The 27895-nt window shown below is 45.4% G+C and overlaps 1 protein-coding gene across 1 annotated transcript; it reads left to right on the forward strand.

Moving 5' to 3' along the window:
* Whamm (WASP homolog associated with actin, golgi membranes and microtubules) lies at positions 1 to 27803 on the forward strand. Its single transcript, XM_051148834.1, has 10 exons — positions 1 to 642; positions 3383 to 3556; positions 6398 to 6548; positions 15771 to 15940; positions 16907 to 17072; positions 20100 to 20287; positions 23387 to 23473; positions 23616 to 23711; positions 25205 to 25670; positions 27428 to 27803. Exons 1-10 carry the CDS (start codon positions 64 to 66, stop codon positions 27718 to 27720), a joined length of 2370 nt encoding a protein of 789 aa, XP_051004791.1. The 5' UTR covers positions 1 to 63; the 3' UTR covers positions 27721 to 27803.
* Positions 27804 to 27895: the final 92 nt, after the last annotated feature.

Raw genomic sequence — 27895 nt, forward strand, 5'->3', positions numbered from 1 at the left:
CTGACAGCAGTGACTCGCGGAAAATGTCGCGGCCGGGCCGGGCCTAAGGGTTGTGGGGAGGCCATGGACGGCGAGCAGCCGGACAGCCTGGAGGGCTGGGTGCCGCTGCGCGAGGACCTCTTCCGGGAGCCCGAACGACATCAGCTGCGCTTCCTGGTGGCCTGGAACGCCCGGGTGGGCCAGTTCGCCGTCACCTGTCACGACCGCACGGCGCAGCGGCGGCGCGGGCTACGGGAGGGCGGCGGCGGCGGTGCGGGGTGCAGCTGGGCCGGGCTGCTGTCGGCCGCCGGCTTCCGCGGCGCGCACCGGCAGCTGGCGGCGCTATGGCCGGCCCTGGAGCGCTGCTTCCCGCCGCTGCCGCCCGAGCTGGACGCGGCGGGCGGCGCGGGCTGGGGCCTGGGGCGCGGTTTGTGGGCGCTCGTGTGGCCGGCGCCCGCGGACCCCGGCGACGCGGCGATGCAGGAGCTGTGCCGACAGCTAGAGCGCTACCTGGGCCTGGCGGCGGACGGCTGCGGCGGCGCCACCGTGCGGGACGTGCTCTTCCCGGCCCCGGGCGACACCGCGGACTGCGAGGGCCTGCGCGAGTTCCGCGAGAGGACGCTGCGCGAGCGCCTGGACGGGGCGGCCGCACGGCTGCGCCAGGTACGCGGCGCCGGGCCGAGCCGAGGGCGGGTCCCCGGGACGCTCCGGGCGCTGGTCGAGCAGCGTAGCGCACCTGCGCCTCACGTGGGATGAAGTGGGGGCCCGAGAAATTGAAACTGAGTAGTTTTTTGTGTGTTTGCTTTCTGAGGCAGGGTCTCAGTTACCCGAGGCTGGCCTGAACTCCCTGTCCCTTAGCTTCTCCCTCCCAAGTGTTGTCATTATCGGGGAGCGTTCCCGCGCCACGCCCTGTCCTCATGTTTTTGAAACAGGGTCTCCTGCTGTGGTTCAGGCTGGCTTTGAACTCACGATAGTCCTCTGACCCAGCCTCTCCAGTCCTGGGATTACAGGCGGGAGCCACCATTCTGGTTTACCTAGAAGTTTACTTGCAGTTCTGAGCCAGGCTCCGCCCTTCAACTTTCCCCCAATTTTGGCCGAGCAAGATGGTGTAATGGGAAAGCCCAGAAATAGTGAAAGTAAAACTAAAAACAACGCATACCCGTAGGAAATAAAAACATAAGCTAAATGAAAGCAATCCTTCCTTTGGGGAAGATGAGGGATGGCTAAAAATGTTTTAGAGGATGAACAGCTTTTAAAAGATAGTTCTTTTTCTTCAAGCAATAAAGATCAAATGGAAAGCTCTGCAGGAAGGGAGGCTTTTTAAACCAGTTTTGGCAACAATAGGAGGTAATTTGCGACATACCAATTCATTATTTGTGTGGTAAACTTAAGAGATCCTAAAGGGAGGGGGTCTTGTTTTACCGTCCTGAAGCCAAGTTTCAGAGCTGGACTTTCCTGTTTGTGAGCCACTGTTGTAGTTAGTTTTCTGCTGCTTTGATAAACACCTTGACCAAAAGCAGGTGGGGCCTTTTTCCGAGACAGGGTTTCTCTGTGTAGCCTTGGCTGTCCCAGACTTGCTTTGTAGACCAGGCTGTTCTCGAACTCACAGCGATCCTCCTGCCTCTGCCTCCCAAGTGCTGGGATTTTATTTTATTTTTATTTTTGGTTTTTCGAGACGGTTTCTCTGTGTAGCCTTGACTGTCCTAGAGTTGCTTTTGTAGACCAGGCTGGCCTCGAACTCACAGAGATCCGCCTGCCCCTGCCTCCCAAGTGCTGGGATTAAAGGCGTGGGCTACTGTCATCTGGCTCAGTTGTTTTTCTTAGCCCCAGGACCACCTGACTCGCATGTGGAAACGACCTACATTTGCTAGGTCCTCTTCTACTAATTCAGCAACCCTGAAACACCCACATGCCAATCTGATGGAGACAGTTGCTCTATTGAGGTTCCCTTTCCCTGGTGTGTCTCTTTCCCAGGAAGTTAACTAGGAAGTCACTAAGCAGTGGTGTTGCTGTGTTTCTTTTGAGGAAGGGGAGGTATAAGAATTCAGCCACATAGCAAAACCTTGATTGTTGCTATAAAATGAGTTTTTTTTCTTTTTCTTTTCTTTTTTCTTTCTTTCTTTCTTTTTCTTTTTTCTTTTTCTTTTTTTTTTTAGAATGAGTCTTTTAAAGCTAAAATGGCTTTATAGAAGGATTCTATTAGTGGGGTCTTGTTTGTTTTCAGACAGGGTCTCACATAGTAGCCCAAGCTGTCCTGGAACTCACTGTGTAGTCCAGGCTGCTCTCAGAGTGTGGTGACCCTTCCTGCTTCAGCCTCTGGAGTGCTGGGATCATAGGCGTTTGCCACCACGCCTGGCTCAGTTGGGATCGCCTTATTCTGTGTAGTTCACACACCTGCTTCTCGTGGTGTTAACCTTACTTCATAATAGGAGGAAACTACAGGAGATTTTTCAGGCCAGCCAGCTCTTGATCCTTAACCTCATCATTTTATATCAGACTTGGCTATTTATTTAAATCTGTACTAGAGATGGGACCTTGAACCTTGCACGTGTTAGGCAAGCACTCTACTGCCGAGCCACCTCCCTGGCTTGTTACTTTCAGGTGGCATCTTGCTAAGCTGCCCAGGCTGGCCTTGAACTATCTGCAGCCCAGGCAGTCTTAGTCCCAGCCCACCACTCCTCTCATCCTAAAGTCCAGCCTTGAAAGCCTTGTAGTGTTTCTCTGATGTGCCTGCTGTGTCTCAGAAGCTTTTCTGCTCTGGGATTGAACCAGTTTCTGCCTCCTAAAGTAGTTGTAACGAAGGCCTGTAGGCCTAAGACACTTTCTGCCTTATCTTCCCAAAGTAGCCCAATCACAGGTGGGTTCCACCAGACCCAGCTCAAGATTGGTTCCTGATACTTTGTTTCTTATATTCTTTTTTTTTTTTTTTTAAAGTTATTATTTATACAGTATTCTGCCTGCATGTGAGCCAGTAGGGCAGAAGAGGGCACCAGATCTCATTATAGATGGTTGAGAACCACTATGTGGTTGCTGGGAATTGAAGAGGACTTTTGGAAGAGCTGTACTCTTAAGCTCTGAGCCATCCCTCCAGCCTCATTTTTTTATGTTCTTAACCATCCTCCCCCAATTTCTTTCCTTTTTTGTTTTTTTTGTTGTTGTTGTTTGTTTGTTTGTTTTGTTTTTTTGAGACACAGTTTCTCTGTGTAGCCATGGCTGTCCTGGACTCGCTTTGTAGACCAGGCTGGCCTCAAACTCATAGAGATCCACCTGCCTCTGTCTCCCCGAGTGCTGGGATTACAGCCATGCTCCATCCCGCCCAGCTATTGAGTTTCTTTTATTTATTTACTTTTATATGATTTTATAAATGTCCAGATTTAAGCTTTATTTACATTTTGCTCTCTAGGTTCTTCAAGATCATGGAAAAGCCACCACCATGGTAGCATTAATGGAAGTTTATCAAGAGGAAGATGAAGCCTATCAGGAATTAGTTACCAAGGCAACCATGTTCTTCCAATATTTACTGCAGCCATTTAGAGATATGAGAGAAGTTGCGACCTCATGTAAGCTTGATATTTTGGTATGTTTCCTGATATTTTTATTTCACTGCCCATCCTGTATTGTTATTTTAGTCACATAAAAGGTTCAGAAGGTCAGTCTGTATTTTCACTTTGAGTTCATCTTTATATTTAGATGATAAATAAAAATTATATATCTGTGTGTGTGTGTGTGTGTGTGTGTGTGTGTGTATGTATACTTAGAGACAGGGTCTTATGTAGCCTAGGCTTGCCTCAAATTTATAGTATAGCTGAGGCTAGCCTTGAAATCTTGATCCCTCTGCCTCCACCTTCTAAGTGCTGGATTATAGGCAGTGTTGTTTAGTGGTAGAGCTTGTGCCCAGCGTAGTCCAGGCCATGGACTTTATTTCAGCACTGATAAAACCACAGACAACAACAAAATCAGGCCTGGTGGCACAGACCTAGAAGTATAGCCATGCAGGAGTAGGCTCAAGGCCTGCCTGGGCAACAGAGAGCCAAGCCAGCCTGGGAAACTCAGTAAAACCCAATTTAAAAAAAAAAAAAGTAAGGAGAAGGGGCTGGAGAGATGGCTTAGTGCTTGAGAGCAGTGACTGCTCTTCTAGAGGACCCAAGTTCAATTCTCAGCACCCACATAGCAGCCCACACTGTCTGTAACTCCTCCAGGGCCTTCTGATACCCTCACATAGACTTATATGCAGGGAAAACACCAGTGCACATAAGTAATAAATAAATAAGTGAGGAAGGATGTGGAGCTGTGGGTCAGTGATAGGCTGCTTGCTGAGCATGTCCAAGCCTCCTCCTCCTCCAAAGAAGGGACATAATGGACTAAAAGTGAAGATAATGCTTTGTTTGTTTTCTCAGTGTCTTAAGAACGCTGTGGCTTTGGAAGCACTGGCACTGTTCCTGATGATAGACTGTTTTTGATGTCATGCATACTCCCTTTAGATGATTTTTTTTTACCTGTAAGAACACACGTAGATGTCTTAGAACTGGGAGGCAAGTTTAAATAGCAGAGCTGTGGATTGTAATCCTGTAATTTAAACATTAATAGTTGTTGCTCTGATTCCAGTGGTTCTCAGCCTTCCTAAATCTGTGAACCTTTAATACAGTTCTGTTTGCTATAGTGACCCTCCAACCATAAATTATTTTTGTTGCTACTTCATAACTGTAATTTTGATAGTTATATACTGTAAATATCTGTGTTTTCTGATGGTCTTAGGTGACCTCTGTGAAAGGGTCATTTTACCTTCCAAGGGGTCAAAGCCCTCAGCCTGAGAAGCAGTGCATTAGGGTGACCCTGTGTAGAAGAAGCATCCGGCATCAGGAGACATCAGAGAGATTTTTTGCTCTCTCCCTGCACTGGGCTGTCTTTCCACAATGTACTGTGCGTGCTTCTTTACTCCATGGATGGGGTTGTTCTCATCACTGTTGTGGAGGCGTATTTAGTCTTTACCTGTGTGCATTGTGTGTGTGTCTACGTGTGTGTGTTGTGTGTATGATCATTCAGGTATGACTCAGACCATACATCAGAAGTGTATAGTTCAGTTGTTTTAAATACATTCAGTTGTGTAACAATTACCAACTCTCTGATATTAGAACACTTTTTTCTTTAACATTTATTTAGCATAGCACCACATGTTGAGGTTAGAGGACAAACGTGTGGAAATAGATTTTTCTCCTTCCACCGTGTGGGTTCCAGGGATTGAACTCCAGTCGTCAGGCATGGAAAACCTGGTGTTTAACAGTTTGCTAGTATTTAGCTGGCTGTCCTGATGTGCCTTTATGTGGGAAAGACCAGAGAGACTTCGCCTTTTCATCTATTCTATAAGGGTATCCATACTAACACGAGGGGCGCATCCTCACGGCTAACACGAGGGCGCATCCTCACATCTAACATGAGGGCGCATCCTCACGGCTAACACGAGGGGGCATCCTCACGGCTAACACGAGGGCGCATCCTCACATCTAACACGAGGGCGCAACCTCACGGCTAACACGAGGGGGCATCCTCACGGCTAACACGAGGGCGCATCCTCACGGCTAACACGAGGGCGCATCCTCACGGCTAACACGAGGGCGCATCCTCACGGCTAACACGAGGGGGCGTCCTCACGGCTAACACGAGGGCGCGTCCTCACGGCTAACACGAGGGCGCATCCTCACGGCTAACACGAGGGCGCGTCCTCACGGCTAACACGAGGGCGCGTCCTCACGGCTAACACGAGGGTGCATCCTCACGGCTAACACGAGGGTGCATCCTCACGGCTAACACGAGGGGGCATCCTCACGGCTAACACGAGGACGCATCCTCACGGCTAACATGAGGGTGCATCCTCACGGCTAACACGAGGGTGCATCCTCACGGCTAACACGAGGGGCGCGTCCTCACGGCTAACACGAGGACGCATCCTCACGGCTAACACGAAGGGGCATCCTCACGGCTAACACGAGGACGCATCCTCATGCCTTCATACCTTCACATTGGGGACTTAGGCTTCAATATATAAATTTCTGGGCCCATGAGCATTGAGTTCTGAACACACAGCTGTGAATATCCTTTAGGCGACCATATTACATGCATTTAAGTATTAAGTATTCAAGGTTCCTGAAAGAAACTACAGCAGAAGCAGCCCTTGAGTGCTGAACAACGGACATCTCATCTGCACAACTGTGCATTGTCACCTAACAGCACCCTGGAAACGGCCTAGTGATGCAGTCAGTTTTCTCTCTACCCAGGGAACACCCTCGTTCCCAGTGGTGCCCAGCCCCAAGCCCATTGATGTAAGGTCATGAACTGACTAAGCAGTAGTAAAAAGAGCAGTTACAGTAGTCCATACAGCCACTTCAGAATTTCCTAATGCCACTTCATGACTCTTTTGTAGAAGTCCCTGGATGAGGATGAGCTGGGTCCTAAAAGGGTGGTTGCCCTGCAGAAGGACGCCGATGAATGGACCAAACGGGCCGAAGAAGCAGTGGTCTCTATCCAAGACATCACTGTGAATTACTTTAAGGAAACAGTAACGACACTAACAGGTGAAACTAAGGACTGCTGTACTAGGATATAAGTGACTTTCCTTCTGCTTGTAGAACATCTGCACGCCTCCTAGTGTCAGGTAGCATATTTGCTGGGTGCTGGGAATTCAGTGACAGGATGAGCATGGCCCATTTCTAGCCTGGCGAGCAGAGGGAAGTCTGTGTTATGTTTGTTCAACACACAGAAAATGGCAGGTGCAAAAAGCAATACTGAAGAAGAAAAACAAGGCCTGAAAGCAATTGGGTGTGACTGGGGTGTCATGAAGGGCCCCTGAGAGACACGCTTACTCCATACCTGAATAGTGCCTGGAGTGGAGAAAGCATTTACAAAGGCTCTGTGCTTTAAGAGGGCTTAGCAAATAGGAGAGCTTAAAGCAAGCCCGTGGGCTGGGTCCTGGAGAGCAGGAGAGCTTTTTATGAGTAGGAATGCTGGCCAGCCAGGCAGGGGTCACAGAGGTGAGGCCTGTGCACTGTCCATGCTGGCCCCAAATAGAAATCTCACATCTGTCAATCTACTTGTTGAGGCTATCCTATGGCTATATGATATGATATAACTATAAATATAAATACACACATGCACACATAAATCCTGACCTTTGATATCTTTAAGAATGAATGGTAGAAGTCCCAGTTGTCCTAGATTACCCTCTATTGCTGTGATAAATGCTATAATCAAAAACAACTTGGAGAGGAAAGGGTTTATTTCATCTTAAACTTCCAGGTAACAGTTTTTCACTGAGGGAAGCCAAGGCAGGATCCTGGAGGCAGGAACTGAATCCGAGAGTACTGGTAGGAGGAGTACCGCTAGGGGGGAGTACCGCTAGGGGGGAGTACCGCTAGGGGGGAGTACCGCTAGGGGGGAGTACTGTTTACTGACTTGCTTTTCACTGCTTGTTCTCCTTTCTTCCTCCCTTCTCCTTCCCTTCTCCTTCCCTTCTCCTTCCTTTCTCCTTCCCTTCTCCTTCCCTTCTCCTTCCTTTCTCCTTCCCTTCTCCTTCCCTCCCTTCCCTTCCCTTCCCCTCCTCCTCCCCTCCCCCTTTCCTTTTATTGAAAATAGATTTTCTTCTCACATAATATATCCTGATTATGGTTTCCTCTCCCTCTACTCCTTCCAGTTCCTCCCCACTTCGTCTGCTTTCTGTCTCTCATTAGAAAACAAATGGGCTTCTAAGGGATAGTAATGAAATAAAACATAATAAGACAAAACAAAAATTAACACATCGGAATTGCACAAAACAACAAACAGAAGGAAAAGAGCCTAAAGAGAAGACACAAGAAACAGAGACCCACAGTTCACACACTCAAGAATCCCATAAAAATACTAAAATGGAAGAATATATATATATATATACACGCAAAGGACCTGCAGGCCTGTGCATGCTGCCTCCGCCTGTGAGTTCATTGATCATGTTGATTTAGAGGGCTTTGTTCTCCTGGTGTCCTCCATCCCTTCTGGCTCTTACCCTGTCTCCTCTTCCACAGCATTCTCTGAGTCCTGAGGGGAGGGATTTGATGGAGACACCTATTTAGTAATGTAAATACTAAATAATTGGATTTTTATTTCCTCCTCTCCCTCAGCTGCTGGAATAATGACTCATGAGACTCAAGATAATTATTTACAAATACCTAGGCTGTATAGTTAGGCTCTTCTCTGACAAGCTCATAACTTAAAATAACCCATTATACTAATCTGCATTTTGCTACATGGCCTGTTTCCTGAGCTTAGGCCCCATGCAGCCATCTTCCTTACATCTTGCCCTCCGAATCTCCTGTTCCTGGCTCTACGCCAGAGTCCTTTCTGCCTGCTGGATGTCCCTGTTACAGTAATTTTTTAAAACTGTGTGTTTCTCAGTTTTTCTCCTAACCAGGCTATCACACAACTAATTGAGACTCTTTTATATTTACTAATAAGAGTCACTACACAATATTTGTTTTTTAAATTACATTTATTCTTTAAAATTTATTCACACTGGGCTTTGTGGCACATGCCTGTAATCCCAGCACTTGGGGAGACAGAGGCAGGTGGATCTCTGTGAGTTCAAGACCATCTGGTCTACAAAGCGAGTCCAGGACAGCCAAGGCTACACAGAAACCCTGTCTCAAAAAAAGAAAAATTACTCACTTTACATTTCTATTGCAGTCCCCTCCTTCATACCCTCCTGGTCCCTTTCTCCCTCCCTCCTCCTCCCTATCCCTCCCTTTTTTCTCCCCTTCTCCCTCCCCTAGTCCTCAGAAAGGGGGAACTCTCCTCCCCTACCAACTGACAACAACCTATCAGGTCTCATCAGGACTGCCCCATCCTCTTCCTGTGGGCTGGAAAGACTGCCCCACCAGGGGGAAGTGATCAAAGAGCAGGCAACAGAGTCCATGGCTGAGACAGCCCCTGCTCCCCTTACTAGGGTACCCACAAGGAGATTGAGATGCCCATAGGCTACATCTTAGCTGGGGGCCTAGGTCCTCTCCATGCGTGGTCCTCGGTTGGTGCTTTAGTTTCCACAGGCTCTCCTGGGCCCAGAATTTGTTGTCTCTGTTGATCTCCTTGTGGAGCTCCTGTCCTCTCCAGGTTCTATCCCCTCACTCTTCTGTAAGACTCCCTGCACTCTGCCCAAAGTTTGGCTGTGAGTCTCAGCATCATCTTTGATTTCCTGCTGGGTAAAGTCTTTCAGAGGACATCTATGGTAGGAATATCCTGTTCCCTCTCTTCAGCCGTTTCCCTGTATCTATTCTGTTTATCCCTCTGAGTGAGAAGTAAGCATCCTCCCTAGGGTCTTCCTTGTTACTAAGCCTCTTTAGTTCTGTGGGTTGTAGTTGGTTATCCTGGATTATGTGGTTAATTTCTGCTTATAAGTGAATATATACCATGTGTGTCCTTCTGGGTCTGGGTTACCTCTCTTGGGGTGATCTTTTCCAGATCCATCCATTTGCCTGCAAATTTCATGATGTCTTTCTTTGTTTGCTTGTTTTTAATAGCTGAATAGTAGTCTATTGTGTAAATGTACCACAATTTCTTTATCCATTTCGGTTGAGGGACATCTGGGTTGTTTTCAGTTTTTGGCTATTACGAGTGATGCCACTATGAACATAGTTGAGCAAATGCCCTTATTGTGTGGTGGAGTATCTTTTGGGTATATGCCTAGGAGTGATCTAGCTAGGTCTTGAGGTAGAACTGTTCCCAATTTTCTGAGAAAGCACCAGATTAGCACTAAATTGCAGACATTTCATACAAGCAACTTAATGGCACACCTGAAAGCCCTAGGGGGAAAATCCCCAAGAGGAGTAGATGGCTGGAAATAATCAAACTTAGGCGTGAAATCAATAACTTAGAAACAAAGAGAACAAACAATGAACAAACCAAGAGCTAGCTGCTTTTTTTTTTGTTTTGAGAAAATTAACAAATAGACAAACCCTTAGCCAAACTAACTAAAAGGCATAGATACTATCCAAGTCAACAAAATCAGAAATGAAAAGGGGACTGTATTATTTAGTGGAGAGTCGGGTATGACTTTCACATGAACTCTGGTGTCTCACATTTGACCATGTCCCCTGGAGGGGGAGACCTGGTGGCACTCAGAGGAAGGACAGCAGGTTACCAAGAAGAGACTTGATACCCTATGAGCATATACAGGGGGAGGAAATCCCCCTCAGGAACAGTCATAGGGGAGGGGAATAAGGGGAAAATGGGAGGGAGGGAAGAATGGGAGGATACAAGGGATGGGATAAACATTGAGATGTAACAAGAATAAATTAATTAAAAGTTAAAAAAAAAAGGGGGGGGGACTGTAACAACAGACACTGAAGAAACCCAAAGAATCATTATTTGGAGATTTTATTTATATCACCATGTAACGTGATGTATGTAATATTTTAGGAAGCTCCCACTGTATTATATATGTAAATATTTTATATGTATAAATTAGGAAGCTCCTACTGTGTTAGGATTACACAGTACCCCTCAGCTGGCCCTTCCTTTTAGCTGCATTGCCCTTATTCCCTTCCTCATCCCCTTCTCCCTCCCCACTTGATCCAGTCCAGCTCCCCTTCCCACCCATAACTATATATTCTATTTCCTTTTCTTAATGAGATCTATTTGCCTCTCCAATTTCCTTACTTTATAACTAACCTCTGGTACTATAGATTGTAGCTTGGTTATCAATGATTTAACAGCTAATGCCCACATATAAGCATTTACATACCATATTTGCCTTTCTGGTTTGGGGTACCTCATTCAGGATGACTTTTTCCTAGTTCTATCCATTTGCCTACAAATTTCATGATGCCATTTTTTAAAACAGTCAAATAATACTCCAGTGTGTAAATGTACCACATCTTCTTCATCCATTCCCCTGTTGAGAGACATCTAAGTTATTTCCAGTTTCTGGCTGTTGTGAATAGAGAGCAGCAGTGAACATGGCTGAGCAAGTGTCTCTGTGCTAGGATGAAGCATCCTTTGGGTATATGCCAAAGAGTGGGATAGCTGGGTCTTGAGCAAGATGCTTATTTCTATGGTGGTGAGACAAGTGTACAATTCCACCAGCAATGCATGAGCGTCCCCTCACTCTACATCCTCACCAGCATCCTCAGGTGTGAGATGAAATCTCAAAGTAGTTTTCATTTGCATTTCTCTGATGGGTAAGGATGTAAAACATTTTTTTTAAGTTTTTTTTTTTCTTTTAAGTTTTTCTCAGACATTTTTGAGATTCCTGTATTGAGAATTCTCTGTTCATTTCTCTACAGACCCTGGGAATTTGGGGGTGGGTAGGAGATGTTTAATTACTGCTTCTATTTCATTAGTGGCTATAGGTCTGTTTAAATTACTTGTCTAATCTAGATTTTACTTTGATAAGTAGTATGTATTGATAAAATTAATGATTTCTTTAAAATTTTCTAGTTTGGTGGAGTAGTTTTTAAAATTATGTCCTTAAAATTCTCTGAATTTTCTCAGTGTATGTTATGCCCCTCTTTCATTTCTAATTTTGTTAATTTGAATATTCTCTCTCTACCTTTTAATTAATTTAGATAAGGGTGTGTCAATCTTAGGAGTTTTCTCAAAGAACCAACTCTTTGTTTCATTGATTCTTTGTTAAATTTTTTATTTATTTTATTTTTTAGTTTTAATTGTTAACTTCACATTCTGATTGTAGCCTCCTCCCTTGTCCCCTCCCAGACCCCCTCCCCCTGTCATCCCCCTTACCCTCCCCCCATCATCCCCCTTACCCGTCCCCTCATCATCCCCTCTTACCCCTCCCCATCCCCTAGTCCTTAGAAAGGAAGAACCCTCCTCCCCTAACGTCTGACCTCAGCCTATCAAGTTTCATCTGGACTGCTTATATCCTCTTTCTCTGTGGCCTGTTAAGGCCTCCCCACCAGGGAGACGTGATCAACAAGTGAGCATCAGAGTCCATGTCAGAGGTAGTCCCTACTCCCCATACTATGAGACCCGTAAGGAGACTGTGCTGCCTGTTTACTACAACTGAGCAGAGGGTCTAGGTTCTTCCCCTGCATGGTTTTTGGTTGGTGCATAGTCTCTGCAGCACCCATTCTCCCCCCAGCTGGATTTGTTGGCTCCATTGGCCTCCTTGTGGAGCTCCTGTCCCCCAACTCTTTCACAGGACTCCCTGCGCTCCACCCTGATGTTTGGCTGTGAGTCTCAGCATCTGCTTTGATCCCCCATTGGATGGTGTCTTTCAGAGGATCTCTATGGTAGGCTCCCGTCCTGTTTCCTCTCTTCAACCACTTCGGTGTCTATTCTATGTGCCCTTCTGAATGAGAATTATGCATCCTCCCTAGGGTCCCTCCTGTTATTTAGCTTCTTTATATCTGTATTGTAGTGTGGTTATCCTGTGTTATGTGGCAAATATCCGCTTATAAGTGAGTATATGCCCTTTGTAGGGTTTGTTGTTATTGTTTCTATTTTATTGATTTCAACTCAGAGTTTATTCCCTTTTGGATGTGATTTCTTCTTTTTGTTCTAGAGCTTTCGGGTGTGCTGCTAAGTTATTAGTATGAGATCTCTCCAAGTTTTTTATGTTGGCATCTGGTGCTATGAACTTGCCTTTTAGAGCCACTTTCATTGTGTTCCATAAGTTTGAATATGTTGTCTGTTCATTTTCATTCAGTTTTTTTGTTTTTGTTTGTTTTTTTAGACAGGGTTTCTCTGTGGAGCCTTGGTTGTCTGGAGTTGGTTTGTTGACCAGGCTGGCCTCAAACTCACAGAGATCCACCTGTCTCTGCCTCTGAGTGCTGGGGAGGCAGAGAATTGCGATGTTGTTGGGCAGTGGTGGCACACACCTTTAATCCCAGACCTTGGGAGGCAGAAGCCAGGGGGATCTCTGAGTTTGAGGCCAGCCTTGTCTACAGAGCAAGTTCCACGGCAGCCAGGATCACACACAGAAACCCTGTCTCAAAACACACACACACACACACACACACACACAATTGCAGTGACCTCTTGGTGGATTTTCCTGTAGAGTATACAGTGTCCTTCCTTATCCCTTCTGATTAGTTTTGGCTTGATGTCTATTTTGTCAGATATTAAAGTGGCTACATGAGCTTGTTGTGTAGGTCCATCTTCCCGTACTTTTATGCTGAGGTGAGGTTTATCCTTGATGTTAAGGTATGTTCCTTGGGTGTAGCAAAAGGATGGGTCCTGTTTTCACAGCCAGTCTATTAGTTGGTGTCTTTTTACCGGGTGATTGAAACTACTAATGTTGAGAGGTATCAATGAGTGGTGTTTGTTGGTTCCTGTTATTTCGTTGTTGTTAGGGGTGTGCATGTGTACTTCCTCTCTTTAGATTTGCAGGTCTGGGATTATTTATTCTTTGTTTTCTTGGTGTTATGAATCTCTTTAGGTAGGAGTTGTCCTTCTAGCCTCTCCCGTGGGGCCATAGACATTGCTTACATTTGGGTTTATCGTGAAATGTCTTATTTTTTCCATCTATTATGATGGAAAGTTTTGCTGGGCGTAGTAGTCTGGGCTGGTGTCTGTGCTCTCTTAAGAGTCTGTAGACATTTGCATAGGTCCTTTTGGCTTCTAAGAGTCCATTGAGAAGTCAGGTGTTATTCTAATAGGTCTGCCTTTGTTACTTGGTCTTTGCTGTTCAGTAATTTTAGTGTTGTGATTATTATGTGCTAAGTGGACTTTATTTTTCTAGTTTGGTCTACTTGGTATTCTTGTGTGCTTCTTGGATCTTGATGGGCATCTGCTTCTTTAGGTAGGAATGTTTTCTTCTATGATTTTGTTGAAAACATATTCTGTGGCTTTGACTGGCATTTCTTCCCCTTTCTCTATTCCTGTTCTTAGATTTGGTCTTTTCATAGTGTTCTAGATTTCCTGAATGTTTTGTGCCAGAATTTTGTCTTTTAACTTTTTTTTTTTTTTTTTTTTGACTGAGGTGTCTATTTTTTCTAGCTTGTCTTCAGTGCCTGAGATCCTTTCTTCCATTTCTTGTATTCTGCTGGGGAGTCTTGCCTCTGAGGTGCCTCTTGGAGTTTCTAAATCTTTCATTTCCAGATTTCCCTCAGCTTTGGATTTCTTTATTGATTCTATTCCTACTTTCAGGTTTTGGTCTGTTTTATTAATTTTCTTTCTTCCACTGTTTGTTTTTTCATAGGTTTCTTTAAGGGGTTTCTCCTTAAGGACCTGTATCTTAGTCATAAAGGCTATTAAGGCCTTTGTCTTGTGCTGTGTTGCAGCGCTTTGGGCCTGTGGTGGCAGGGTTGCTGGGCTCCAGTTAGACATACTGCCCTGGTTGTTATTCTTTTATGCTGCTGTCTAGGCATCGGGTCTTGGGATGAGTGTAATTCTAGGAGCTGATGTGTTGTCTTGTCTTTGTTGGGTGAGTGTTTGGTCCCTTGGTTTCCTTTGCGCTCTCTGGTTCTTAGGAAAGCTTGGTGTCTATGTGTTGCCTGGTAGGAAATTCTTCTGAGATCCTGATAGGTGTGGCCACTGGGGATTCCATGTGTTTCTAAGTATTGGGAGCTGACACTTAGGAATAGGGATGGAAAAGGAGGGGGATGCTGAGGAGTTACTGATCAGAAGAAAACCTAGTACCTCTAGGATCCACGTAGTCCCCTGGAAATTGGGGCAGAGATGAGGGGAGGCCACAGCCGGTGTTCTGTTACAGAGCTGGAGATGAGACTGGGGGATTGCAATTGGAGGAGCTGAGGAAAAGGTGAAAATCTGCAGTTAGCCTACTTGCTTCCCTGGCTAGAGTGACCTGTTGGTCCCCAGGGAATGCTTGTTGGAGTTGGGGACTAGGATAAAGAAAGGGTCTGAGGAGGGGAGTTTGGAGAGGAAGGTCTGTATGAATTCCTGGAGGAGGGCATTGGGGGCATGGGAGTCTTCAAGTGGTCTGCTGCAGAGCTAGGGATAAGATTAGGGTATTGGGGCTGGAGAGATGCCTCAGAGGTTCAGAGCAGTGCCTGCTCATTCTGAGGTCCTGAGTTCAATTCCCAGCATGGTGGCTCACAACCATCTACAATGAGATCTGGTGCCCTTCTGGCCTGCAGGTGTACATGCAGGCAGAATACTGTATATATAATAATAAATAAACAAATCTTAAAAAAAAAAAAAAAGATTAGGGCATTGGTTTTGGAGGAGCTAAGGGAGAGATGAAGATCTTCAGTTAGCTTACCTGTTTCCCTGGCCTCTGGCCTGCAGGTTGTCAGGGAGTATCTGCTGGAGCTGGAGGGCTACTTCCCTGGCTGGAGTCAACAGCTTGCTTTCTTATACAATAGGGGACCACATGCCCAAGGGTTGCACCACCCACAGTAGGCTAGGCCTTCTTACGGCAGTCAACAGTCAAGAAAATGCCCCACAGACCTGCCCACAGGACAGTCTGATGGAGGCAACTGTACAATCGAGGCTCCTCTTCCCAGATGACTCTGGTTTGCATCAAGTTGATGAAAACTAACTGGTGCAGCAATATATTAGGATCTGAAATTAGATTGGAAATAGAGGAATGCCCTTAATGTGGGTCAGACTGCTTAACAGAGCCTGTCTAGCTATAGAAATAGTCTCCACCAAGATTTAAAGGCAGGTGTCTCAGTGAGGTGGATTGTGAGCTGTTATTGTCCTGCTTATAAACTAAATACCTGAAATTTTCTATCAACGATCATGTGCTACATTTTGTGATAAGTCTAGTAATAAGAGACAACAAAGAAACAACCCAGGGTCCACTAATGAGTTGCACTTTTGTTTTATTTTATTAATTATAAACTCAGGAATGCAGAAACAAATGGAGCAGGATCGGAAGAGATTTGGCCAGGCAACTTGGGCCACAGCCATGCCCAGGCTAGAGAGTCTCAAGCTCGCGTTAGCTCAGGAGACTTTGCAGCTTATGCGAGCAAAAGAGCTGTGTCTAAACCACAGGCGAGCTGAAGTCCAGGGAAAGGTAAGGCAAAACACAGCTTCCCTCTGATGCCACGCTTTCCTTTAGACTGCCCTTGTGTCCTAGGCCTTGGTAATGAGCTCTCTTTATTTTCACAACACACTTCCAGTAGCTGTGCTGTTAGTGAGGGTGGGCCATGGAGCTTTCCTTCCTGGCTCTCAAGATGTTTCTGAAATAGTCCAGGATTGGCTTTGTAGCACTGAGTTAGGATTGAAGTAGGAGACTCGCTTTAAAAATCAATCCAGCAGTATGTTCGGTATTGTCATGTACATACGCAAATCTATGTGTGCCTGGAATGTGACAGTGTCCTGGAGCTAGCACTTCTTTATTCAGAAGCTAAGTATGTTCTCCACCACTGAGCCTCAGCCCAGCATAACTTAGCATGCTCTCCATCGTATCTTAATCTAAGTGGCTCTTCTTCGTAGGAGCATAGTCAGTCTCTGTCTTAGTTCCAGCTGCTTGTGAAAAGATACCATACTTGGAGTGACTGCAGATGACATTTAGCTATCTCACAGCTCTGGACATTAGACGTCCAATATCTAGGTGCCCTCTGATTCAGTGTCTCTGGCTAGGGCTCTCTTCCTGCAGTGTGCTCTGCTGTGTCCATGGGAGGAAGCACCACCGAGAGCCTTCCCCACCACAAGGCTGCTCCTCCACCTCAGCAGACCTAACCCAGCACTGCCACTCTGGGGTTTGGAGGGCCAATTTCAAATTTGTGGTAACACTTTCCATCCACGACATAGTCTCGTTGCTGTTACGTTTCCAGACTATGGCGTGCTGCCATGTTTTAAGGGTAAGGTGGAGTATGTGAAGCGAATGCTGAATGGGTTCCAATTCGTCTCGGAGCTGAGTTTCTGCCTGTCTCCATTCTTACAGCTAGCACCATGGGGGAGAAGACGCCTGCCAGGATGCCCTGCAGTTCACGTTCACTGTGCTAATTAAATCTATTTCTTTCTCCATACAAACCAGATGGAAGGTCTTCCAGACCAAGGAAAGAATTTAGACATTGTGGATGAGCTAGAAATACAGTATTACGAGATTCAGCTGGAGTTATATGATATTAAGCTTGAGATACTGAGAAGTGAAGAGACGATTCTTGTCACACAGTTGGACTCTGTTAAGAGACTTATAAAAGGTAACATTTATGTTTATGTTAGAGAGAGATGTTGAATCAAATGTTTGAAGAAATGTAGACTAATTACCAATTTCTTCTTATAAATGGCCCATTGTGTCTATTGCATAATTTTATTTTCCCTTCAGTATTTTTAAAAAAATATTTATTTATTTGTATATAGTGCTCTGTTCACTCACATGTATGTCTTCATGACAGAAGAGGGCATCAGACAGGGCACTAGATCTCATTACAGATGGTTATGAGCCACCATATGGTTGCTGGGAATTGAGCTCAGGACCTTTGGAAGAGCAGACAGTGCTCTTAACTGCTGAGCCATCTCTCCAGCCCCTCCCATCAGTATTTTTATTATTCAACAGTATATTCAAACATGAGAAACAAAGAAAGCAAGCCTTTTGCCCATTATGTATAGGCACTTAGTAAAAGCAATTTGCTGATAACTTTGTAGGGCTTTTAAAATACACTACATATGTAAAACTGAATATAAAAAGATCAATATTTTAAATTTATATTTATTTATTTATTTATTTTGGTTTTTCGAGACAGGGTTTCTCTGTGTAGCCTTGGCTGTTGTAGACTCACTTTGTAGACCAGGATGGCTTCGAACTCACAGCGATCCACCTGCTTCTGCCTCCCAAGTGCTGGGATTAAAGGCATGTGCCACCACGCCCGGCAAGATCAATATTTTTAAAAAACCAAAACCAGATACTCTATCAAGTTACTTCATTTTTACCTAATACACAATAAACTCATAAGTAATAATAATAAATGGCCAAAGAATTTTAATGGCTGCATAGTATTCCATTTTACAGGCATACTGCAATTTCCGATTTCTTCCAGTCTTGAACATCAGTTCAGCAGAAAACTTTGCTTTGCATGTGTCCTTGTGTGCAGCACAGATTCCTGATAATTTATGGAATAAAACTTCTAAAGATGCAATGGTTGGATTAAGGGCAATGCTTTTATAACAGATAATATGTATCTGCCAAAATGGCACTACAACAGTCATGAAATACATTTTTCTCTTTTCACTATTATTTCTAAGTCCTGAATTACATAACAGCCCCCTAGAGAGGATACACAAAGGACACCCCATCAGTAGAAGGTGAGAAAGTATCTTACCGTATTTACATTCTTCTCTTTGAAGCTTCTGGATACTTGGTAGATAAATGACATCTTAAAGGTTTTGCTTATTTAATTACTATTGATGCTGAAAACAGTTTTATATACTTAATGACCATTTTTCTTTGAAATTTTTACTTTCTCTTTTTCCTTTTTTTCTTTCTTTCTTTTGTTTTTGTTTTTTTGTTTGTTTTTTTGAGACAGGGTTTCTCTGTGTAGCCTTGGCTGTCCTGGACTCGCTTCGTAGACCAGGCTGGCCTCAAACTCACAGAGATCTGCCTGCCTCTGCCTCCCGAGTGCTGGGATTAAAAGCGTGCACCTCCACACCTGGCTCTATTTTTATCTTATTTTTATACATACATATCATTGTGTTTTGCTCATATTTGCCACCCTCATCACCCTTGCTTGTCCTTACCTGCCCCATGACCCCTTCCTCTCTCAGTAACTCTTTCACTGTCATGTCTACACACACACACACACACACACACACACACACACACACACACACACACACACACACACACACACACACACACGTTACTGATTCTTTTTGGTTTTGTTTGTTTATTTTTGGAAACAAAGTCTCATGTTATTGGCCCAGCCTAGACTAAAATTGCTGTGTAGTCAATGATGCCTTAAATTCCTGATCTTTCTGCCCTCACTTCCCAAATGTTGGGATTACAGGTGTGCACTACCACAGCCTGCTATGTTGTTGTATTTGGATTCTGCACCGAGAAAGATCATGTCATATATATCTTCCATTTTAGAGTATTTTTCACATTAAGGATTTTATTCAGTTGTTAGTCATACTATGGTAAAAATCAAACTTTTCTTCCCAAATTGGTCTCCATCACTGATTTTAAACAATTGCCTCCTGCTGCTTTGAAGGCTTAGAGGCAGCACCAGTGGTGTGGCCTGAGTGTCCTCTTGCACTCTGTGAGGCCCCCCGCCCCCCAGTGTGGCTCCTTACTGCTCCCTACCTGTGAAACACATGTCAGCACCTTCCTGGTTAGCCTGCTTCTCCGTGTTCTCTGATTTTCTCACTTCTTTATTCTTCCAGATGAACTTTAGAATCACTTTGGCAACTTTTAAACAAAAACTCACTGGAATTTTGATTGAGATTGTGCTTAAAGTTAGAGCTTACTTGGGGAGAATTGTCGTCTTGCAATTTTGAGCCCTCCCTCCCAGATCATGGTAGGTCTCTCCATACCCTGACTCTGTTCCCGAGCCCCTCAAGTTTAACAGTTCCCACACAGGGCCTCAGCATTGTTTAATCCTGGTGTCCAAAACTTTGCAGCTCTTTTCACCTGTGAACGTTTTATACATTTAGGGGGAACTCTTATTTTTAAAAAGTTAATCTGGAAGGATGTTTTCCTTTGAGACTCAGGTTTGGGGAGGAGATATAGAAGACTTTATTCTGTGTGCTTTTGCAGGGTTTGGATTGTTACAAGCATGTGTTTTTAAAAATCAGTATGTAATCAAGAGTAAAGACTGGGGAGACAGTTGTGCTGCACTGGGAGCATCTTGGCAGGAGATGTAAAGAACCCTCAACGTTCATTTCATTTAGTAAGGAGGAAGTGAATGCGCGCGCACACGCGCGCGCGCGCGCGCACACACACACACACACACACACACACACACACACACACACACACACGCTTATCAGGAAATCGGAACATTGGGACATTCTGAGAATGCTTGAGCTAGTGAATACTATGTGGCCATTAAAATGCTATTTCTAGCACAAGGAACGTGTTCTGGGAGAACTGTCACTGTGTGCAGCTGTGTAAGAAGTATGTGTTTTCCCTACATGATGTAATTATAGCTGGTCTCTCTTTCCATTTAAAGACATTTTAAAAATTATTTCTCATAGTAAAATATGCCTAAGAAAATCATTAATCTTTATAGAGAAACAGGATGAAGTGGTGTACTATGACCCATGCGAAAGCCCCGAGGAGCTGAAGGGTCTTGCTCAAGACCTGGAGCTGCCCCTTGGTGAGAACGGACAGCTGAGAGCACTCAGACAGCAGTGCCAGCAGCTGGAGGCTCAGCGGGGCCGCATCTGCAGCAGGAGGGCCCGCCTCAGAAACAGAAAGGTACCATGCGTGCGCTGCCTTCCTCTATCTAGGCTTTCATTTATAAGAAAAGGTTAAAAGGTTTTTACACACATAGTGATTAATGTTCTATATGTTTATGATTTCTATGGCTAGAGATAAATATATTTAAAGTACTAAAAAATTATTTGTTTCTTTTGAGATTTAAGTGTTTACTGTAATTCATTCAGTAATTATGCATTGAATGCCTGTTATATATAACATACTACTGTATTATATACTATATATAACATAGTGCTATATTATAATACTATATTAATATTATATAGAGCCGGGCGTGGTGGCGCACGCCTTTAATCCCAGCACTCGGGAGGCAGAGGCAGGCGGATCGCTGTGAGTTCGAGGCCAGCCTGGTCTACAAAGTGAGCCCAGAACAGCCAAGGCTACACAGAGAGACCCTGTCTTGAAAAACCAAAAAAAAAAAAAAAAAAAAAAAAAGAAAGAAATCTATATAGTACTATATTATATGTAGTACTTTTGTTATCAAAATAAGAGTTGGGGCCATGAGATGCTCATCACATAACAGCGCGTGTGGCACAAGCCTGATAACTTTGCTTCAGGAAAGCACCAGCCCCTGAAGTTGTCCTCTGACCTCCGTATGCCCACGCATACTTATTAGATAAAAATAAACAAAATGGGAGCTGGGTGTGGTGCTGGTGGTTCAGACCTGTAATCCCAGCCACTTGAGAGGCTGGGGCACGTTGAAGGGCAGCCTGGAGAACTTTCCCAGACCTGCTTCTACTTTAAAAATTTAAGAATTTAAGAAATGGCTGAAGGTATAGTTGAACAGTAGAAACTTGACTGGTATCTATAGGGTTCTTAGTTCAGTCCCCCAGTGACAGACAGACAGACAGACACACACACACACATACACTATGTACAGCCAGAGCACAGTATATATAATAAATAAATAAATATTTTTAAAAAAGAGTTAAAAACCAGACTAGGGAGAAACTAGCAATCACCTGTACAGCATAACATTTTAGTCTAGGGAGCTGGAGAGATGGCTCAGCTGTTAAGAGCACTGTCTGTTCTTCCAGAGGTCCTGAGTTCAATTCCCAGCAACCACATGGTGGCTTATAACCATCTGTAATGTGATCTAATGCCCTCTTCTGGCATCCTGGTGTACATGCAAATAGAGCACCATATACAATGAATAAATAACATCTTTAAAAAAACATTTTAGTCTAAATTATGGATTATGGTAATGTGAGTCATGATGCAGTGTTCCTCTTACTTCAGACCTTATGTTTAGTGAAACAAAACAGATTTGTTTCCTTTTTATTGCAAAATTTTTATACAATATATATTGATCATGTTTTTCTTCTCCCCCAGCTTCTCCTGTATTCTCCCCACCTCCCTCCCCACCTCGCTACCCACCTCCCTCCCCACCAAAGTTTGTTCTTTTCTATCTCTTAAAAATCAAAACAAAAAAAAAAAAAAAAAAATGAAAATAAACAAGCAAAAGACCAATAAAGCAAAAATAAAATAAAATAAAAAGCAAAACCAAAGTAGAATGAAACACATTTGCTTTTGAATTCTAAAAACAGTATTATTACATAAAAACACAGAGAGGTAATTATCACAGTGGAAGAGAAAGTCCCTATGTTTTAAGAAGGCTTAATAGTTCCTTATGGGACTTTTCTTCCCACTTGCCTCACCTGTTTAGCCACCTGCCTGGCACCATCAGTCACTCACCAACATGCCTTCCCTCCACTAAAACAAACCAGAACAAAACAACCCAGTTGTCAAGTCTCTAGACCGGTGGTTCTCGACCTTCCTAATGCTATGCTATGACCCTTTAATACAGTTCCTCATGTCACGGCTACACCCAGCCATGAAGTTATTTTCATTGTTCGATCATAACTATAATTTTGCCACTGTTAGGAATGTAAATATCTGACATGCAGGGTATCTGATGTCCCTGTGAAAAGGTTGCTTGACCCCAAGGGGTTGAGACAGGTTGCTGACCTGCAGCCTGAGAACCACGGTCCTAGACTGAGTTGGAGCATTAACGTCACTCTCAGGTGGTTTCTTCTGCTCAGCCCAGCAGCTCTTCGCTGGGAGGACAGGGCAGGAGCTGAGGGCAGCTTTCAGATGCTACCTTGGGTTGAAATTGCAGCTTGGACACTTGTGACCCTACAAGGGCGAGCTGCCAGCTTTTCCAAGATTTATTTTAATTTATGTTTGTGTATGTGTGTTTACATACATGTGTATAAGTACACATAGATGCAGGTGCCTGCGGAGGCCAGATAAGGGATCATATCCCTAGAGTTGGAGTCGTAGGCCACTGTGAGCTGCCGAGTGTGGGGGCTGGGATGAACTCTGCTCTTCTGCAGGAGCAGCGAGCACTCACAGCTACTCAGCCATCTGCAGCCCTGCAAGTTCTCTTAAGCTAAGGTTTTCATCTGTCAGGAAGATATCCAGGATTGATACAACTCTCATGCTTACCATAGGAAGAACATGTCACTGTGGCTCAGGTTGAAAACAGCCAGGAACATTAGTATTCTCACCGCATTTCTCCTGTATGTGAAGGGTTAGAGTGGGTGGTGACGCATAGGAGAAAGAAGTGCAGTTTTTAACGTAACTTTCCAAGTCTTTCTAGGGGGGCTATGTTCTCACAGATGTGTTTGGAGATACAAATTGTATTTCTAACATGAGGACTTGGGTTTAAGCAATTGCATTAGATCGTGGGGCCTGTAAAGCAATCTGTGTTGAGCATGCCCACCTGAGTTCGAGCCCCAGGGCCCACAGGATAGAAGGAGAAAACTGACTCCAGCAAGCTTTCCTCTCACCTCCACCTGTGTGCTGTGCTGTGTGCATGCTCCCTTCCCCGCAAAACAAAAACCAAACCAAACAAAATAGATTGAGGAGACATTTTTATCTCTCAAAGCCCTCTGCTGGGAACAGATGAAATTGGAGGGCAGCCCTTGTCACATGACTGTGGAAGAGGACCTACCATTGACCCTCATTGGAAACTAAACACCTTACTTAGTCAAAATGCATTGCTTTCAACTCTACTCCAGCCCTTGTTCGATGGTCTCACTAAAACCATGTGTGTGACTTGTGTTTTCCCGCTAGGATCACTGCCAAGAAAGTCATCAGCTCAGACTGCGACAAGCCAGACAAAGCGTGAGCCATTTTCTCCAGCATCACGGCATTCAGATAGTGAGTACCTGAGAACAAATCACAGCCGCTGCGTGACAGTAGAAACCACACACTGGCACAGATGAGGGTGGGCCTCTCCTTGTGAATACATACATGACTGGAATTATGGGCATGTTACAAGGATGTGTTTGTTTACATATAGAAAAGAGACAAAATAGAAGAAGAAGAACAAAAGAAAAAAGAATGGATAAACCATGAACGCCAAAAAACACTTGCTCGACTAAGAGCATATAAGGAGGTAAGTTCTAGAAATAATCACTCACAGCCCTTCTCTGGGGAGATAAATGAGTCTCACCTACCCTAGAAAAGAGTGTGACATATAATGAACAGATGACATAGAGTGTAGAAATGCTGTTATTGATAAAGAACAAAAATGAGGAGCATCCTACTGTCAAATCCACAATTATAAAGCACTGCTGGCGTTTGTTTTGGTTGAGGCAGGCTCCTAAGATGTAGCCTAGTGTAGTTACTGTTCTGTTGCTGTGAAGAGACACCACAGCCAAGGTTACTAATAAAACAGCATTTACTGGGGTTTAGCCTACAGTTTCGGGGTTAGTCCATTGCCATTGTGTGAGAGCATGGCAGCAGGAGACAGTGTAGCACTGAGCAGTAACTGAGAGCTCACACGGCCCAGAGGCAGCGGGCAAAGAGTGAGAAACTGGGCTGGACTTGGACTTTTTGAAACTTCAAAGCCCACACTAGTGACACACTTCCTCCAGTAGGACCACACCTAATCCTTCCAAAACAGTGCCTTAGCTGGGGACCAAGCATTCAAAGCCTAGATGCCCACGGTAGCCTAGAACTCAGTCCTCTTGCATCCGCCCTGCTGCTGTATCAGTGTGTGCCCGGTTACAGCATGCTACTGCTGCCATCACAGCGTATTTGGGCTCCTGCTCTCCTTTCTGTGTGGCTCTTAGCTGCCTTTGGGGTTAGCTGGCTTCTCTTTATTTTTATTTTGTGTGTGTGTGTGTAAGCCTGTGGAGCTCAGAGGACAGCCTCAGGTGTCTTTTTTTGGGAGCTGTCCATCATGTTTTTTGAGACAAGGTCTCATTGGCCTGGACCTCAGCAAGTGGCCCGGGAGCTGCATGGCTCCACAGGCCCTGCCACCACACTTAGCTTTTGTGTGGGTTCTGGAGATTGAAGACAGGCTCTCCTCTTTGCATAAGTGCTTTACCTGAGCCATCTACCTGGCTCCTTTTTCCCTGTAATCTCTACAGTGGGAAGCACTGCATGTAGCCACAACCAGAGTGCCCTCTGCTGGAATGAAGGTTCCTATCTTCCTCTCTAAAACATGATGAGTATTTTCATCTGTATGCTTCCTTCTTCATTTTCATTTTACTACAGAGAAAGCATAGCCAGTTGGTCAAAGGAGTAGGCTCCGAGTCTTGGCAGGTTTAGGCCAGTTTTCCCCAAAGGCCAATATAAATGTGAGGGCTTTGTTTGTTTGTTTGTTTGTTTGGTTTTTGTTTTGAAAAAGATAGGGTTTCACTCTGGCCCAGGGTCGTCCCAAGCTCAAAGCAGCACTCCTGCTGCTACTTGGGCAGTGCTCCTTGGACTCATGAAAGCAGGCTCAGTAACCGGGGCTAGCTGGGGTCGTGTTGGTGGCCAGGAGGTGCTCATGGGTCAGGATGCCCCCTGGTCCAGGCAGTGTTGGTTTATAGGTTTGCCTGTGGAGTTGCACCATTTTGACGGTCTGCATTGTGGCCAATCTCTCACTGTTTTTATCCTCAGAAGTGTTCAGCTCCTCGGTCTGCACTAAAAACAACCTGCTCAGAATCAATGGTGCCAAAGCTGTCAGGTGGATGCTCTCAGAAGAGGTCCTCAACCGCTGGTCACAAGACAGCTCACCCTGTCTCCAGCAAAACTGGAAGTGTTACTCCCTTACTTGAAGCTAATATGAACCCCCCCGAGCATCAAGACTCCTGTGGCAGTGTCCCCAGCCAGGTTTTTGTTCCAGTTGGTGACCAGATACTCTCCAGATCCAGCGAAGATCTGTCACTACCACCGCAGCCAGCACCCCCACCTCCCCCTCCTCCTCCACCACCACTCCCTCTCCCTGCTCTGTCCTCTTTTCAAGTGACCACACATGAGAATTTAAGACTCAGGACTTCGGCCACAGAGGACCAGCCACTCCCTCTAGTGTGTGACGAGTCTGCTGAAAGAGCGTGTCATTTCCTGCAGGGTTTCCAACACCCAGGTAATCCTCTGTAGTTCTGCCCTCCCTCCCTGTGGGCTCTTGCGCTGGGGAAGAAGTCTCATTAGTTTTAACTCAAAGTCTTTTCCAGAATTCTCTAGTCTGAGAATATGCCACCATTTGTTGCCTTGTTAGTGCTCTTACTGTAATTAGTGTAGGTGCGACCGAGTGTGACAAGTGCCGACTCAGCCTGAGACACAGCTCTGCGTCTGCTGACCATGCGCTGTGCCTCAGAGCCTGTTGGTGAGCAGCCTGCTGCGGCATGCCCAAGCTCCAGCATGGATGTGAGCAGTGTTTCTCAATACGCTTTAAGTGGTGCTGTCACATGTCTGAGTCACCGCAGAACTGAAGTGCTGATTTTAATTGAGAATACTGGAAAAGTGGCCACCTTTTGTCTTCATACTGAATACACTCAAGTATTTGTTTAGTGAGGGTCACAGTTCTCCTGCATAAATTCTAATTATGGGGGTGAAACTGGCCTAAAGCTGCCAAGACTCAGAGCCTAGTGCTTTGGGGAGGATCATTTTAGCTAAACCCTAGGAAAATGCTGAGCTCTGGCTGAGGCTGCCACCTCGTACCACAGTTACGAGGACAGGAACGAGTGTGAAGCTATGGACAGTTAGTGCTGATTTGGGCTAACTGAACATTCTGCCTGTTCTGAGTTTGGGGTGTCATTGTGTCCAGAACAAGGTGAGGAGGAACATTCCTGCGTGCTCAGTGGCAACGGCCTTTCTGTAGGTTTTTTGCAACACTGTGAATGCAGAGTGGCCTCCAATCTGCCGAGATTAGGGTGTGGATACAGGCAGACCTTGGATCGGGGAGTATTCTCAGCTTAGGTCAGATGCTCTGTTCAACTCACACACTACTGTATAGCGCTGGAGAGTGAAAGTCTGAATTAGAACCCTTGACTGTAGAAGTTGCCTAATCCGTTCTCGTAGAGGACTGTAATTGGGCGAGAGTGTGAGCCCAGAACAGAATAGGCCTTGTCAGCCATAGCCCAGCTCTTCTGTCCCTAACTGGAAATGACTGTTCATGCTGGGGCCCACCTGACAGATGTTTAAGTTAGTGCCAGTACTCATGCCCCTGTGTCTGGCGGTGAGGAAAGGTTTTAACTCCTTGGGGTCTCAGGGAGCCAGGGTTTTGAAAAAACAGCTTCTCTCCAGTGTCGTGGGACTCTGAGCTAATTTGTATTCTGACAGTAGTCACACCCTCATAGAGCCCATAGCCGCCTCAGGTAAGCTGGGTGGAATTAAACACACTGACAGGAAATGCGCCAGAGCCTCCCCTCAGCCTACTGAGCAGCTCCCAAGTGTACCACTTCAAGCCCCTCTGTGTGTGGAAACCTACTTCCTGTTGTCACAGAGTGAGTCAACACTGACTAATCGCCAAGACTGGAGTAGAGGAACGCAGGGCACATGCTCAGGGTATTTGTAGGGAAAGGAAATGGAGGAGATATAGTTTAGAGGGCGCTAAGTCTCACCCTATGGGCCAGATTGTTCCTCTCAGGCACCCTTAACTCTTAAGGTGTCTAAATCAATTTCAACAGGAGATGGGTATGGCGGTGGCTTGAAGAAGTGGGTGGTAAATATGTGAAAACACAGCTGTCAAACTGTCCTGATTGGTACAGCATAGTGCTGCCGAGAGCTGCTGAGTGCACTGCCAGTGGCTCACTGCACATGCATGCTTGTTAAATCATGGCACAGACGGGTGGTTTCTGGAAGCCTGGATCTTTGTCATACTTGCTGTCTGCTCAGTTTCAGGCTCTATGAATGAAGTGTTGGCTTCTCTACGGCAGGGCAGGGCCTCTCTCCGCAAAGTAGACCTGCCCACCTTGCCCCTGCCCCCCACCTCTGTCAATGAACAAGTCCTGGCTGCCATCAGGCAGGGGGTGCGGCTGAAGAAGGTCCACCCAGGCCCAGGTGTGGATCCCAGCGAGAAGCGCAGCAGCGACCTGGAGAGGAGCATCAGGGCAGCCCTGGAGAGAATCAAGAGAGTGTCTGCTGACTCAGAGGAGGACAACGATGAGCACAGCCCTGGCGAGTGGGACCGCTAGGGTCTTCAGGCGACAAAGGCAGGCACATCCATGAGCCCTAGGTCAGCAAGGCTTCCCTGAGAGCCTGCTTGATGCTGTGGCCTTAAACTAGGAGGACGGTGGAGGCTTGTCACACAGCACTCACAGGTGGGTAGGCTGGAAGCAGGAACAGTGCTGTATCCACTCCAGAGTCACT

The sequence above is a fragment of the Acomys russatus genome, chromosome 7 (assembly GCF_903995435.1).
Source record: "Acomys russatus chromosome 7, mAcoRus1.1, whole genome shotgun sequence".
In the NCBI taxonomy this organism is placed as follows: domain Eukaryota; kingdom Metazoa; phylum Chordata; class Mammalia; order Rodentia; family Muridae; genus Acomys; species Acomys russatus.